Below are 15,320 nucleotides of genomic sequence, written 5' to 3' on the forward strand. Positions count from 1 at the left end.
AATGAATAGAATTGTTTACCATTTATTTGAAATAGAAATCTTTTGATTTTGTAACATAACTGTTTTACTTTTGATCAATTTAAAGTGGCCTTGCTTAAAATGATTCATGTCTTTAAAAAGAAATCTTACTGACCCCAAACTTTTGAACAGTAGTGTATAATCAAGTAAAATAGTGGTAAAGTGCCATAATATTTGGTTTGATTTTGGGAATCTCTCTTGACATCATAATAGGACAACAGTGTTCCTGATTTTGGATGTACTCGTGAGTACAATCCAGTGTGTGGAGATGATGGTGTCACATACTCCAATGAGTGCATGCTACACTGGGAGAACAAGTACGTGAGCTGAACATTTGTGCAATGTAAATTCAACATTTTGAGAAGGCTGAGGCAACAGATGTGAGAAATCTCAGGCTAAGCCCAGATGTCTGCTGTGAATCAATAACAAACCTCCCAAGGTTTAGAAACAGCTATGTTTTCATTATGAGGACTAATGATCTATTATTAAAAAAAAAAGCACAAGACATAGTAAACATTCTTGACAGCAGTTCAAACAGAACTTGTGCCTCTTCTCTGTTTAGGTCTCGTGACAAGAATGTCAACCTGAAGCACGTAGGAGTGTGTGAGACCTCCTGAATTCACTGCCGTTACATCTATGGCATCCACAATGGCTTTCCATTTAGATACTACAGCAACAACCAGCATGATTTTCTGTCATACATTAATCAGTATAATAGGAAGACATATGCTATTGGAACTTTATCAGACATTGCTTTGTCGACATGTAATCTCATGCAATAAACAGAGAAGCATTTAAGAGCTCTATTTTCTTAATAAATTAATAAAAATAATTTCAAATAAGCCACATTCTCCAACTCTAAATGTTCTTTCTTCTTTTTGCTACATAATTACTATGGCTCTGTACTGAAAAGAAAAACGGCATAATTTTGTAGCACATATGAGCATTTTTTTTTTCCTGAGCCAGATAAGAAACATCAGAAAGCTAAAAATACTTAAAATATTTTAATATGTGGGTGAATGCAAGATTTCGTTTTTTTTTTTTTTTTTTGCATCATTCAAAAATGCATTAAAAATGCAATTTACACACACTGACTTGAACATATATTTTCTATAATGTACATGTTTTTGTTTTCTGAAATGAAATTCATTTGGACATGTTTGAGAGGCATAAAGTAAATATTGGGATGATACAACTGTCTTTGTATTATAAGAATCTGATCATAATTAGAATGTTAAAAAGCTTATTTAAAGTAAATAAAACCTGATACATATGAATAAAAAAAACAAGAACACTTCTAAAAACTTAGAAAATCTGTTTTGGAGTTTTACTCTGTTTTTTTTTTGGTGAACACATTTTAAATTGTCTTTTGCCGTTCTAATTATGTAAACATTTTCAAATAGCTCAGGGCTGCCCAAACTCGGTCCTGGAGGGCCGGTGTCCTGCAGAGTTTAGCTCCAACCCCAATTAAACACACCTGAACCAGCTAATCAAGCTCTTACTAGACATACTAGAAACTTACCAGCAGGTGTGTTGAGGCAAGTTGGAACTACCGGTGCATCTCAATAAATTAGAATGTCGTGGAAAAGTTCATTTATTTCAGTAATTCAACTCAAATTGTGAAACTCGTGTATTAAATAAATTCAATGCACACAGACTGAAGTAGTTTAAGTCTTTGGTTCTTTTAATTGTGATGATTTTGGCTCACATTTAACAAAAACCCACCAATTGCGTGGGGAAATTCCTCCTGATTGCATGGATTTCTAATGAAATCACTGGATTTTGCACACAAAAATTCACTGAACAGTAAATGTGACCAGTTTAAATCATGTGTAAGCAGTGGTTTTGATGAAGAAAATACCACTTACCTTGAAACAGCAGATCCAAGAACAAACGCAGCACTCTTCTGGAGATGAATGTCTGTACTGTTTAAAGCATTTATAACCAGTTGCATTCCTCCCATGGACACCAAATTCTGGCCATTATCTACCTATAAGAAAAACAAACAAACAATGGGATTCAGTGACTTTGAGAAGCAGTGAACTGTATAAGACATTTTGCTTCATAATCATAACTGAGGCTTGACCTGATGCACAAGGTACTCCAAGTCAAGAAGAGCTGTGACTTTCTCCTCGGTTGAGCTGTTAGTATTATTTAACTGGTTTAAAAGCCTCATCATAACTTGAACATCTGTTTCCATTAGCATGTCAAGTGCCTCCATGTCTTTTTTCAGCTCTTCGATGGGGCGAAATTGGGCCCTCACTGCATCTTCGTCCTATAATCATACATCTGGATTTAAAAAAAAAACTCAGTAACAAAGGAAAATGGTTAGAGATAAACTGAAATGAACATACTTGTGTTGTGTCCACAGGATCATCCATTCCTTCTTTATACTTTTTCAAAGCCTCTTTCAACTCCTCAGCTGTGAATGAGGGGTTGTGTGTGTTCATCCCTTGCCTGCTCCACAGAGGAAAAAATAAGCATGACTAGCTATATGATCCATGTATTTATTTTAGAATACTACATTATTCTATCACTATACCTATTTCCATCTCTCCGGTATTTGAGACCTTCCTCCTCTCCCAACTTGACCTCTCTTTGGCCCGTCTGAATATTCAATCGGACATGAGAGCCTGCTGGAATTGCTTGACCTAAATTGAATTACAGATAAATAAGGACTTGATCAGTTAATTATCTATTTATGTTAGGACACAAAAGCCAGCATGGGAATAAACACCTGGTTTTAGAGTTTGCCACTTGTCTGTAGGTCTAAACACCTCCAGATCTTCAGAATCCTCATCCTCTAGCAGTGTCTCTTCACCCTGGCTATGATCATCAGAGCCTTCTTTGATAGACAGGGCTGTTGGTGACTGCGTAGCCAAAAGTAATCGTTATTAAAGTGTTACAATAAAAGTAATACTAAGTTGTGATCTCACCTTCACACTGTGGGCACATATGAGATGAAGACTGACGAGCCAGAGGGCGATTGACAGTCCAAGTCGCCACTTCTTTTGTATAATACGTCTGGTTATCATTATCTTGGACAAAGAAATTGCAATATGCGTGCAGATGAATTATGAAAAATAATATGATAAACAATCATAGGTCATCCATTGCCAGGATACCAGCCGATACCAAAATCCATTCCCAGACTTTAACGATATTCGGTTATTAAATTAACTCATCCTGGATTTGCCCGTTTTATTGAAGTTGTTAACATGCGGAGTTTAACGCCTGCACCATCCAAAAAGAAACAACTAGAAACCGGCACGTGCATTTCCGTAGTCCATCTGGACGGAATACGTGAACCAATCAGACAAATGCAAGTGTGTGTTTTCGGAAAACGTCATTCTTTCTGGTCGCGATGATTGGCTAAAGGAAGATGCACCTTTTCCTGACGCAATCAAAGGCAAGTTAAAGGGATAGTTCACCCAAAAATGAAATTTGATGTTTATCTGCTTACCCCCAGGGCATCCAAGATGTAGGTAACTTTGTTTCTTCAGTAGAACACATATGATGATTTTTAACTCCAGCCGTTGCAGTCTATCAGTCTTATAATGCATGGCAATGGTAACAAAATCTATGAGAGTAAAAAAAACATGCACAAATCCAAATTAAACCCTGCGGCTTGTGAACACACATTGATGTCCTAAGACACGAAACGATCGGTTTGTGCCAGAAACCGAACAGTATTTATATCAGTTTTTACCTCTAATACACCACTATGTCCAACTGTCTTTGGGCGCACGCACCACATCCGGTGCGTGAGGTGTGTACGCGCTCTGGCGTAGTTTACGTTAATGGGTGTGTTGATATCCAGCCTTAGGACATCAATGTGTCGTCACGAGCCGCAGGGTTTAATTTGGATTTGTCTGTGCATGTTTTTTTTACTCTCATAGATTTTGTTACAATTGCCATGCATTATACGACTGATAGACTGCAACGGTTAAAGTTAAAAATCATCATATGTGTTCTACTGAAGAAACAAAGTCACCTACATCTTGGGTGCCCTGGGGGTAAGCAGATAAACATCAAATTTAAATTTTTGGGTGAACTATCCCTTTAAACCCCTGTCCATGTCTATGGTTAAACCTACCCCTTTTTAAAAAAGTAATTTAAATATTTTTATATTACATTTTTAAAATAGTACACAGCTACAATTTTAATGTAAACTTCCTGTGAATTACCTATATGTGAATTACACAAACAGCATAATACAAATCTATAAAAAAAAACACTTTTCGGTACCAAAACAACAAATTGAGAAAAAGAAATCAACAATAAGGCTATACTAATGATTATATAAACTAACCATTTTGCACAAATGCAGCTGAAGCAGAACATATTATGAGAAAATGGCAAATACTGTACTCAATAGAATAACACAGTGGCTTATATACTGTTAATCAATCAGTGTCTCACAGTGAAAGCCAAAAACTGAAGACCATAGCAATCTGGCTCTTATTGTTTGTTTGTAAACCACTCTAAAACATAGAAATAATAGGTACACAGCAAGCTGAGTACCAGAAATTTATGAATTACTAATCAGGCTGCATTAATTCACCTTTTTTATTCAAACAGTCGAAAATAGTTAATTATTTTACAGCGCTTATTAATACATGTAAAAAAAGGTAAACTGTTTTACAAATCAGGTGCATAGGCAGGACAAGCCACAAATCAAATAATGATGTAAATTATACACCTGTAAAATTCATACACAATATCTTGTATTTTTGTGTGTTTTTTTTTTTTTAAGTATGACAAATATTGATAAAGAATTCACATTTTACAATAGCCAAACTACTGTTGAGCACACTCGTTTGCCATAGTTTTTTCTGAGTTAACATGAGTGGGCTGTTGGTACTTTATCCTCTTCCTTTCAGTTCTCCAGTTCTCCTCCTCTTCGCTGCTTTGATGAGTTTGATCCTCATTCTTGCTATTGGAGTCACTTACAGGAGACCTACAGGCAAATCATTCAGTTTGTCGTGGTTCAAATTACAGACCTTAAGTGCTAAAATGTAAATGTCATAAAACAACATTTAGTTAATTGTAACAACCATTATTGCTACTGTCACAGGAGTGTTTCTTTAAAAAGTAACATTTTAATTATTGCAAGTTAATGTAACTAACATTATTGCTACTGCCACATGTGTGTTTCTTTAAAAGTTAAAATTTTAATGTCACTGTCAAAAGGTTCTGACAGTTGAAGTGCAAAAGGTTAACTATGTATTTATATTACTCAAATATCAGGCTACATTTCACAATGATTTAACAGTTCATCTTCTTAAAGTGTAGTCAATAAACCAATATCTCATGGGATTAAATGTCTTCGAGCTACAGGGTTCCTGAGTGGCAACGGTAGAGAGGGAAGTGACGGTCGAGGAGCGAGTGTTCTCATAAAACCCAGGAAGAGGAAGATGACAAAGACTGTAAAGTTGACACAGCGCAGCAGAAAGGAGAAGGGTTGGCATGCAGAGGTTGGCACTGACCTGGGCGCATCAGGAATGCAGACTGGGGGATCCTCACAGATTCGGACAGACTTGCTTTCACGGGACATGACAGGGTTGGGTTCTGAGGGTTGTGCAGACTGCAAGGGGATCACAACTGGCTTCTCAACAGGATGACTGAGGGTTTTTTCCTCTGTACTAGAGCCCTTGCTTGGCTCAATGTCCATTGTTGCAGTTTCCTCTTTGCTAGGTGCTGATTTTTCCTCTGGAACCGCTAAAGGAAACTTCTCCCGGCGGCGTTTCTGTACTTGTACTTTGTTCACCTCTGAATACATAACAATGGTACATTTATTACCAGCACATAATAGCAGCGCAAAGATGAATTACAGCAGTTACCCAATAGAGTGCAATAGTATTTTTGCCAAGTTAGTAGTTCCAAAGTATTTTTCCCATACATATTTTTAAAAAGTACATACGCAAAAAGTACAACTACATATTTTTATTCTGTGTAATTAACATTTTATGAGTAATAAAAATGTGTGTGTGTATATATACAGTGGGTACGGAAAGTATTCAGACCCCCTTAAAATTTTCACTCTTAACAATATTGCAGCCATTTGCTAAAATCATTCAAGTTAAGTTTTTTTCCTCATTAATGTACACACAGCACCCCATATTGACAGAAAAACACAGAATTGTTGACATTTTTGCAGATTTATTAAAAAAGAAAAACTGAAATATCACATGGTCCTAAGTATTCAGACCCTTTGCTGTGACACTCAAATATTTAACTCAGGTGCTGTCCATTTCTTCTGTGCTTCGTGGAAATGAGTGCTAAAGAGTTTTTTTTTATTAATTTGCTTGTCGTGATTGTAAATTGGTGGAGAGTTCTTTGCAGAATCATACCAATGATTAACATCCTCATAGATCACATTAGATCAGTCTTAGACTTAGATTTATAGGTTATTGTTAAAAATCAATGCTCCTTTGGAGAAAATGAAAATAATTTTTACTTCCGGAACCGACTGTTGGACTCTATTACACAATAAACAGGTTTATGTAGAAAACTAATTTTCAGAGATGGAGTAAAAATTACCGTTAGGTATATATTTCATCTTTAGTTCTTCAAGCTTGACCTGGAGCCTCATATTGTCACTGTGTCTTTGTTTTAGTGCTTGCTCTGTGCCATAAAGTTTCCTCTCCAACTCCAACACTCTCTGACTTTCAGAGAGAGCCTTCATTCTTGCCATGGACAACTCGTCCTTCAGTTTCTCTGCATCTTTCCTATACACATACATGTCATGATTGTTTTGAAAAGTTCTAAAGTAACACCACCAGTACAAATAACTGATGAGAGAATACTTACTTTGAATTTGAAAGTTGCATTTTTAATAGGTCTGTGTAATAAGTCTCATCCATAACCTCGCCTTCTTTAGAGGGGGCAGGTGGATGCTGGTCTTTTACAGTCATCTGTTGGTGACGTCACATTAGCATTAGTTATTACTATTCATTTCTCAGACTTTAATATGTTTCATAATTTCTATGTTGAATGTGATATGCTAAGCTCACCTTCGCTTTCTCCAGCTCTCTTACTTTCATCATCAAGCTTTCTATCTCATTGTTTTTGTCAGATAACATGAATTGCAGTCGTTCAAGCTGTGCTGGGTCAGCCCTGTTGCCCTGGAGCTGCATAAGGGTGGCTATCTGCATCTAAAACGGCACACACAAGGAAAACAATAATGTGTATGTATTGTAAATAAAACTTTTATTTTATTAAGAAATTATTAAAAATTTCTTAGAAACCACTATTTACCTTCATGCGGTGCATATGTTGTTTGGTGAGAGCATGCTGCTTTTGTAGAGACTCATGCTGTCGTTTCATGCTTTTCAGCTGCCGCTCCATCTCTGCTCTCTTGTCCTCTACCTGTGCAAATCCAAATATTTTGTGTCATGGCACAAAGCAATTTAAGTGTAACCTCTCAAAACATTTAGTAACTACAGTTTTATTATTATCAAGCAATATCTTTGAAATATTTGGAGTAGCTGTCCCATATTAACAATTTATATGCAATTATAATTTTTTTAACAAACAAAAAAAATAGTATTGCATTGGTATTATAAAATGTTATTCAGATGCTCTTGAAATTAATCTTTAATTACAATGAAAGCTTTTGGCAGACATAAATATCATAAAGCCAAGTAGTAGAAGTAACGCTTAATGCTGTACCTCAGAAAATAAAGAATTGCCTTTGCTGTTTGGATCTTGTGCCTGCTGCAACACCTGTTCCAGCTGGATTTGAAGGTCTTGGTTGGCTTCACGAGCTTTCTACATACAGTAGAACAAAAAATGTTTTTATATATATATTTTTTTTTTTTCTCTCTTTAAAAAAGATTTAATCTTTGACTTAATTAGGTTTTCCCCTCAATCAGCACAGAAAATGTGCATCAGAATTCCATGTGGGCCTACTTATCACTATAGGACATATTTTTCTAGAGTATTATCTACATTATCCATGTCAATATAACAATACCGTTTAAAAATGTTTAGGGAAATTAATACTTTTGTTCTACAGGAATGCATTAAATTGATCCAAACTGATCTAAAACTAAAAAATTTTTACAAACGAATGTTGTTCTATTTCTCAAAGAATCCTGAAAAAAAAAATATATATATTACGGTTATCACAAAAATACCAAGACAACTTTTTTCAACTGTGATAATATTAAAAAATGTTTCTTCAGCATCACATCTGCATATTAAAATGATTTCTGAAGTAACATGTGACACTGAAGACTTCGCTTTGCCATCACAGGAATAAAGTACATTTTAAAATATATTAAAATACAACACAGTTATTTCAATTGTAATAATATTTTACAATATTACTTTTTACTGTATTTTTGATCTAATAAATGCAGCCTTGGTGAGCATAAGAGACTTCGTTTAAAATATCTTACAGACTTTTTGAAAGGTAGTGTAAATACATGTTTCATAAACATGTTTACTTGAAAATGCTTATAGACGTGCCTCCAAAGAATTGTAGCAGGACACTGCCTCTCTCTCTCTCTCTTCCTTCTCTTCCGTGAGTCTCTCTAGTTGTCTCTGGAGGGTGGTGTTGGCCAAATGTAGTTGCTCTTCTTTGTATCGTGCCTCCTGAAGCTCCTGCTCCAAAGTTGCCTGCAAGACAAGGTCACACTTCAGCACCAAGGGCACACTGATAGTGCTGGGCGATAAAACGTTATCATATTCAGTCACGATAAAATTTAAGTCAATAACAATGACAAGCTCTGGACATTTTTACTCAACATGAATTAACTGGTGTCAGTTCGCAAGCTCTTCACAATTTAATTTGAGAAAAATATTAATAATAATATTTTTAAAGAATATTATACAACCAAATACCAGTTATTCAGTGCTGTTGTAAACATAAAATTGTAAATTGTACATTGTAAATTGTTTTCCATTACATTTTAGAAGATTGATTAAACTGTTAAAGATGTATTAATTCATAATTACACACAATTTTTTTGATACATTTGTATTGAACCATAAAACACAGAATCCAGGAAAAAACAGAATGGAAAACAGAATTTAGAGGAAAATAAAACAGATTTCATGGGGCCCTAAATTAAAAGCTAGCTCTGTGGAGTTCAATTGTGAACAAACAAATGTTCTTAGCATTTATTCTCAAAACTAACAAACATGTGGAAAGCATTTTCTTCCCCATTAATGGTAAATGAATTTTGTGATAAATATAGATATTGTATGATATGTAAATATACATATCGCCCAGCCCTACACACTGACATTCCTTATTTCTATGAAACCACTTACTTCCATTAAAAATAAAGACTGGAAAGTACTCTACCATTGCTGATTCCATATCCATCTTCTGCATTTGCAGCTCAAGGATCTCGGAGGACATTGTTTCATGTGCACGTTCTGTAAGGACACGAAGTTCTTCGGTTTTGCTGTTTAGTGCTTCAGACTGCTGGTCCAGCTTGTGTCTCATCTGCTTCTCAGCAAGTTGAGCCTCCTCTAAATCTGTCTTCATTTTTTCCAACTACAAAGACATTTCATCAGCACCACAGATGAGATAACATTTATTTTCAGGACAATAAGCTATTCAATAAGTAACCTTTTGAAATTATGCTTCAACTCAAGTTTTTTTTGCTACTAGTGGCATCACCAAATGCAAAAATTAAAATTGTTTTCTAATAGGTTTCCTGAACACTCCGCCATTTCCAGTGGTCAGAAATTATTGTAACATTTTAAAAAATGACATGCGTCAGCTTTAAACGGATAAAAACATGGAAGATGAATGAATCCTCTGGGAACTCCTGCTTTATTTTGGAAAAAAAAAAACCTTCTGAAGAGCATATGAGCTGACCTTATTCTTTAAATCGCTGAGCTCAAGAGCATGGCTCCTCTCCAGCAGAGTTTGTTGCTGCTCCATTTGATGTTTCTGTTGGTTTCTGACGAGATCAAATTCTGATCGCAGACTCTCCAGCATGCGGGCCTTTAGCTCAACATCCCTCTGTAAAGAGTATTTCTCTTGTTCCAGTGCCTGCAATTGGAGAATTTAGCACATTTAAGGAATCATTCACGGATCGACTGGACTGTCAATCATCATACTGTGTGTGGAGATCAAATACTGCAAACCAGTGCTGGGTCAGTACCTCAATGACATTGGACATCTCGATTCGTTGTTCCTCCAATTTGTTGTGCAGATCCATTTTGTCATCCAAGAGTTGAAGTCCATACTGTCCAGCCCTCTGAAGTGCCTCTTCTCCTTCCTGCACCTTCCGCCGCAACACTTTAATCTCATCCTCTAGATCTGACATCTCAAATTAGAGAGAAAAATGTTTTATCATTTACCCGTGTACAAGCATGTGTAGACTTTTTGTCTCATATATATATATATAAATAAATATAACTATTTATTCACTCATACACTTATTTATCTAACACACACACTCAGTCTACATTTCAATTTGCCATTTCATAATATACCTGTACATACAACTGTCTATTGTTATATACCTGTACATACAATTGTCGATTTGTATATTTTTATTCCTTAGTTACTTGTTCTATTTTTCTATTTTTTATTATCTGTGTTTTTGTTCTGTCACTGTCATTCTGTTACACTGTGGAGCTTCTGTCATGAAAACAAATTAACAAATTGTGTAAACATACCTGGCAATAAAAACTCATTCTGATTCTGATTCTGATGAGACAAACATACACACACACCGCTGTTCAAAAGTTTGGGATCAGTAAGACTTTTAATGTGTTTTAAATAAGTCTCTTCTGCTCATCATGGCTGTATTTATTTGATCAGAAATACAGAAAAAACAGTAATATTGTAAAATATTATTATTATCATTTAAAATAATGGTTTTCTATTTTAATATATAATTTATTTCTGTGATGCAAAGCTGATTTTTCATCATTACTCCAGTCTTCAGTGTCACACAATCCTTCAGAAATCATATGCTGATTTATTATCAGTGCTGGAAATAGTTGTGCTGCTTAATATTTTTTGCAACCTGTGATATTTTTTTCAGGATTATTTTTATGAATAAAGTTAAAAAGAACAGTGTTTTTTAATATATTTTTTTTAACAAGAAAAGTCTTTATTATCATATCATTATCATCCCTAAATGATGTATATTCATCAAAGAATCTTGAAAAAAAGTATCACAGGTTCCAAAAAATACATAAAGCTGCAAAACTGTTTCCAATATTGATATTAAATCAGCATATTAGAATGATTTCTGAAGGATCATGTGACACTGAAGACTGGCACTTATTTATCTAACACTCATACTCAGTCTACATTTCAATTTGCACATAATATACCTGTACATACAACTGTCTATTGTTATATACCTGTACATACAATTGTCGATTTGTATATTTTTATTCCTTAGTTACTTGTTCTATTTTTCTATTTTTTATTATCTGTGTTTTTGTTCTGTCACTGTCATTCTGTTACACTGTGGAGCTTCTGTCATGAAAACAAATTCCTCGTATGTGTAAACATACCTGGCAATAAAAACTCATTCTGATTCTGATTCTGATGAGACAAACATACACACACACCGCTGTTCAAAAGTTTGGGATCAGTAAGACTTTTAATGTGTTTTAAATAAGTCTCTTCTGCTCATCATGGCTGTATTTATTTGATCAGAAATACAGAAAAAACAGTAATATTGTAAAATATTATTATTATCATTTAAAATAATGGTTTTCTATTTTAATATATAATTTATTTCTGTGATGCAAAGCTGATTTTTCATCATTACTCCAGTCTTCAGTGTCACACAATCCTTCAGAAATCATATGCTGATTTATTATCAGTGCTGGAAATAGTTGTGCTGCTTAATATTTTTTGCAACCTGTGATATTTTTTTCAGGATTATTTGATGAATAAAGTTAAAAAGAACAGTGTTTTTTAATATATTTTTTTTAACAAGAAAAGTCTTTATTATCATATCATTATCATCCCTAAATGATGTATATTCATCAAAGAATCTTGAAAAAAAGTATCACAGGTGCCAAAAAATACATAAAGCTGCAAAACTGTTTCCAATATTGATATTAAATCAGCATATTAGAATGATTTCTGAAGGATCATGTGACACTGAAGACTGGCGTGATGGCTGATGAAAATTCAGCTTTGTCATCACAGAAATAAAATCACATTTTATAGTATATTAAAATAGAAAACCATTATTTTAAATTGCAATAATAACTGACAATATTACTGTTTTTTACTGTATTTCTGATCAACTAAATGCAACCATGATGAGCAGAAGAGACTTTTTTCAAAAACATTACAAATATTACTGATCGCAAACTTTTGAGCAGCAGTGTGTGTGTGTGTATGATTTATTTATTTATTTAAAGAAAATAGCCTCAGTCCAGCCCTGTCAGTCACCATTCACTTTCATTGCATCTTAGTCCACAGAGTAACATTTTGATTCTCCTTTAGTTTTTCATTGAAGAAAGAAAGTCATAAAGGTCTGGAATCACATGAGCGTGAGTAAATGATGATAGAATCTAATGTTTTTGATCAACTATAGCGTTAAACGCATTAGTTCTTTACGTTGGGCTAACGTTATCTGTGCAAACTTCGATAAAAACATCGCGTGGCATTGGTAATAAGCATGTTTTCTTAATGGCATGTCTAAATGACAGCTGCACAGCAAAATACATATTTAAATGTGTTTACCTTTGGATTTAAAGTTGGCAATAGCAATATTATATCTGAAGAATGTACTGCCCCCAACCGCTTTCTTGCTCGGGAACTTTCAAAACGGCTAGTTTGAATTCTGCAGCAGTCGTCAATCACGTATCGCGAGAAAACACGAGGTTTCCAATCCTTCACAAAACAACGCTCTCTAGTGTCACTCTGTGGTCGTACTGGTTATAACTAAAAGCATTGATTTAGATCACAAAGGGTCAAAAATCGAACTTTATTTATTATTTGACTCGAACTTTATTTATTATTTGACACGAACTTTCGTGGGCTGAAATGTTGCATTATAATATATAAATATATTAGCCTATATTAAAATATCAATACATAAAACATCACATTTATTTATATTACATTTCAATCCACAAATAAAAATGTTAAAACAACAACGAAAATGGAAATGCTTCAGTGGCTTCTTCCTAATTTTGGCCCACTCTTGCAGGTATGAATGACATTGTAATAAACAATGGAGTATGAAACAGCATATAGGAATTAAGTATTTGGAATGACATCAACGATAAGCACATTGGGGGAAAAAAGAAGATTTTTTTTTTTTACTTTAGAAAGTGTGAGGGGTGATGGAGTTACACATCAATCAACATTCATGGGGTTCCTGGGGAGGTTGTCAACAGCTCCGAATTGCTTGGATTTCATTTTCTAAATAAACTGAGTTTGCATTCAAAATGGCCCTGTTTACATCTGGTATTAACATCCCTTTCGGGTGACCAGGTGTAAACAGAACCCATGAGTCACATCCTCATATTTCTTGTGTCATTTGGATATGGGCATAAGTAATTAATTTCTACCTTAGTGTGCAATAGTGTCCTTACAGACAGTTAACCTAGTTATATTGCATATCTAAAGTCTTTAGCTTAATTCAAAATATGCAGCCATAACAGCTTGAAACCTCATCTCACACTTAGACGATGGTTGTGTTTTGCATATTAACAGGTGAGAACACTCTCATACAAAGACATAATCTTCACCCATCAGCATTAAGTGTAACCAAATATCTGTAAAGGGTTGGCTATAGACACTTCATCTGTTATGCAGATCTCGACAATCAGTTCCTATTGCTCATGCTGAGTGGTAAGGTCATGCATCTGTCCCCTCAATGAAACTTAAATAAAATTCAGTTTTATTTTGCAAGCAAGTTTTGCTGTGATGTCACCACACTTTACCACCGGCCTCACATTGACTGTAAAATATATTTTTATGTATGTATGTGTGTGTGTGTGTGTGTGTGTATATAGATGTGCATATAGGCCTATAGCCTACATGAAAAATATAAATAATGAAAATAAATAAATTCAGATTTGGTTTGTTTAACTATTTTGTGTTACTACTACAATCAATAAAACATATAATTTTCTTAGACAAATAAAGTTGCTATCACTGACTAAATGTTTAAATGATTTGGTGAGAGGTGACCATTTTGAGAAATCAAACAAGTCTTGGGGCAAAATGTCACTAGTGACACAAATGCCCCAGAAAACGTCATATCTGTATTTGTTTTCTCAGAGGTCAGTGTTGTTGAATGTGGCATTTTCTAAACATGGGGACCTTCAAAAGGGGAAGTCGTGGCCCAATGGTTAGAAAGTCGGACTCGTAACCCAAAGGTTACGAGGTTTGAGTCTTGTACCGGCAGGGGTTGTAGGGGGGGGGGGGGAATGTACGGCGCTCTCTCCCACCTTCAATACCACGACTGAGGTGCCCTTGAGCAAGGCACCGAACCCCCAACTGCTCCCCGGGCGCCGCAGCATAAATGGCTGCCCACTGCTCCGGGTGTGTGTTCACTGCTGTGTGTGTGCACTTTGGATGGGTTAAATGCAGAGCACTAATTCCAAGTAAGGGTCACCATACTTGGCCACATGTCACGTCACATAATGTCACATAAAATCATTTGGGCTTTTACAAATGTCTGTGGTAATAATAGCACAACATGTGAAAGTCTCTTCACATAATTCTAACCAGAGGCGGAGAGTAGTGAAGTATTTTTACTCTGCTTTAAAAGTACTTTTCAAGTGTCTGTACTTTAGAAAAATGTACTTCACATCATTCCAAAGAATAATATTGTTCTTTTTACTGCACTACATTTCATATTAAATATTATTTAATACTTAATTACATTAGAAATCTAGTACTTTCTTACTTTTACTCAAGTAAAATTAATTCAAAGATTTGACTTGAGTACAAGAAAGTAGGCATACTACATGTTTAATGTTCTTAAATATTAAAGGTAAAACAAACAACAGCCTTTATTTATGAAATGTAGTGCAGTACAAAGTATGACATTATGCTTTGGAATGTAGTGAAGTAACGTTTTCCAAAGAAAAACGCTCCAGATAAACTACAGATACTTTTTAAATGTACTTTTAATGTTCTTAAATATTAAAGGTAAAACAAACAACAGCCTTTATTTATGAAATGTAGTGCAGTACAAAGTATGACATTATGCCTTGGAATGTAGTGAAGTAACGTTTTCCAAAGAAAAACGCTCCAGATAAACTACAGATACTTTTTAAATGTACTTGAGTAAAGTAAAAATACTTCACTACTGTCCGCCTCTGGCTGTTACACATGGTCA

General features: G+C 34.8%; 2 protein-coding genes and 1 long non-coding RNA gene across 3 annotated transcripts; 1 reads left to right on the forward strand and 2 right to left on the reverse strand.

The window, feature by feature from the left end:
* The first annotated feature begins 235 nt into the window (after window positions 1–235).
* LOC107554831 (uncharacterized) lies at window positions 236–857 on the forward strand. The gene is made up of 2 exons (XR_001605106.1): window positions 236–335; window positions 581–857. It is a non-coding gene; the product is annotated as an uncharacterized lncRNA (long non-coding RNA).
* Window positions 858–1,852: 995 nt separating this feature from the next.
* LOC107554832 (nucleotide exchange factor SIL1-like) lies at window positions 1,853–3,342 on the reverse strand. The gene is made up of 6 exons (XM_016237463.1): window positions 2,955–3,342; window positions 2,756–2,888; window positions 2,561–2,669; window positions 2,373–2,475; window positions 2,105–2,293; window positions 1,853–2,008 (listed from the first exon to the last, which is right to left on the reverse strand). Exons 1-6 carry the CDS (start codon window positions 3,051–3,053, stop codon window positions 1,883–1,885), a joined length of 759 nt encoding a protein of 252 aa, XP_016092949.1. The 5' UTR covers window positions 3,054–3,342; the 3' UTR covers window positions 1,853–1,882.
* Window positions 3,343–4,629: 1,287 nt separating this feature from the next.
* spdl1 (spindle apparatus coiled-coil protein 1) lies at window positions 4,630–12,862 on the reverse strand. Its single transcript, XM_016237464.1, has 12 exons — window positions 12,707–12,862; window positions 10,146–10,310; window positions 9,857–10,033; window positions 9,335–9,529; window positions 8,494–8,643; window positions 7,693–7,791; window positions 7,279–7,389; window positions 7,035–7,175; window positions 6,832–6,935; window positions 6,562–6,749; window positions 5,508–5,790; window positions 4,630–4,978 (listed from the first exon to the last, which is right to left on the reverse strand). Exons 2-12 carry the CDS (start codon window positions 10,308–10,310, stop codon window positions 4,819–4,821), a joined length of 1,773 nt encoding a protein of 590 aa, XP_016092950.1. The 5' UTR covers window positions 12,707–12,862; the 3' UTR covers window positions 4,630–4,818.
* Between the last annotated feature and the right edge of the window lie 2,458 nt (window positions 12,863–15,320).

Source organism: Sinocyclocheilus grahami, unplaced genomic scaffold, assembly GCF_001515645.1.
Source record: "Sinocyclocheilus grahami isolate Dianchi unplaced genomic scaffold, SAMN03320097.WGS_v1.1 scaffold515.1, whole genome shotgun sequence".
In the NCBI taxonomy this organism is placed as follows: Eukaryota; Metazoa; Chordata; class Actinopteri; order Cypriniformes; family Cyprinidae; genus Sinocyclocheilus; species Sinocyclocheilus grahami.

What these genes read in the sequence shown, in the direction of transcription:
- LOC107554832 (XM_016237463.1), bottom strand. Translation starts at nt 3,053, where the DNA reads ATGATAACCAGACGTATTATACAAAAGAAGTGGCGACTTGGACTGTCA. An exon ending in ATCCTGTGGACACAACACAA is followed by an intron (nt 2,294 to 2,372) that starts GTATGTTCATTT and finishes GTATGATTATAG; the next exon opens with GACGAAGATGCAGTGAGGGC. An exon ending in TGGAGTACCTTGTGCATCAG is followed by an intron (nt 2,009 to 2,104) that starts GTCAAGCCTCAG and finishes TTTTTCTTATAG; the next exon opens with GTAGATAATGGCCAGAATTT.
- spdl1 (XM_016237464.1), bottom strand. Translation starts at nt 10,310, where the DNA reads ATGTCAGATCTAGAGGATGAGATTAAAGTGTTGCGGCGGAAGGTGCAG. An exon ending in AGATGTCCAATGTCATTGAG is followed by an intron (nt 10,034 to 10,145) that starts GTACTGACCCAG and finishes CTCCAATTGCAG; the next exon opens with GCACTGGAACAAGAGAAATA. An exon ending in CCTGCTACAATTCTTTGGAG is followed by an intron (nt 7,792 to 8,493) that starts GCACGTCTATAA and finishes TACTGTATGTAG; the next exon opens with AAAGCTCGTGAAGCCAACCA.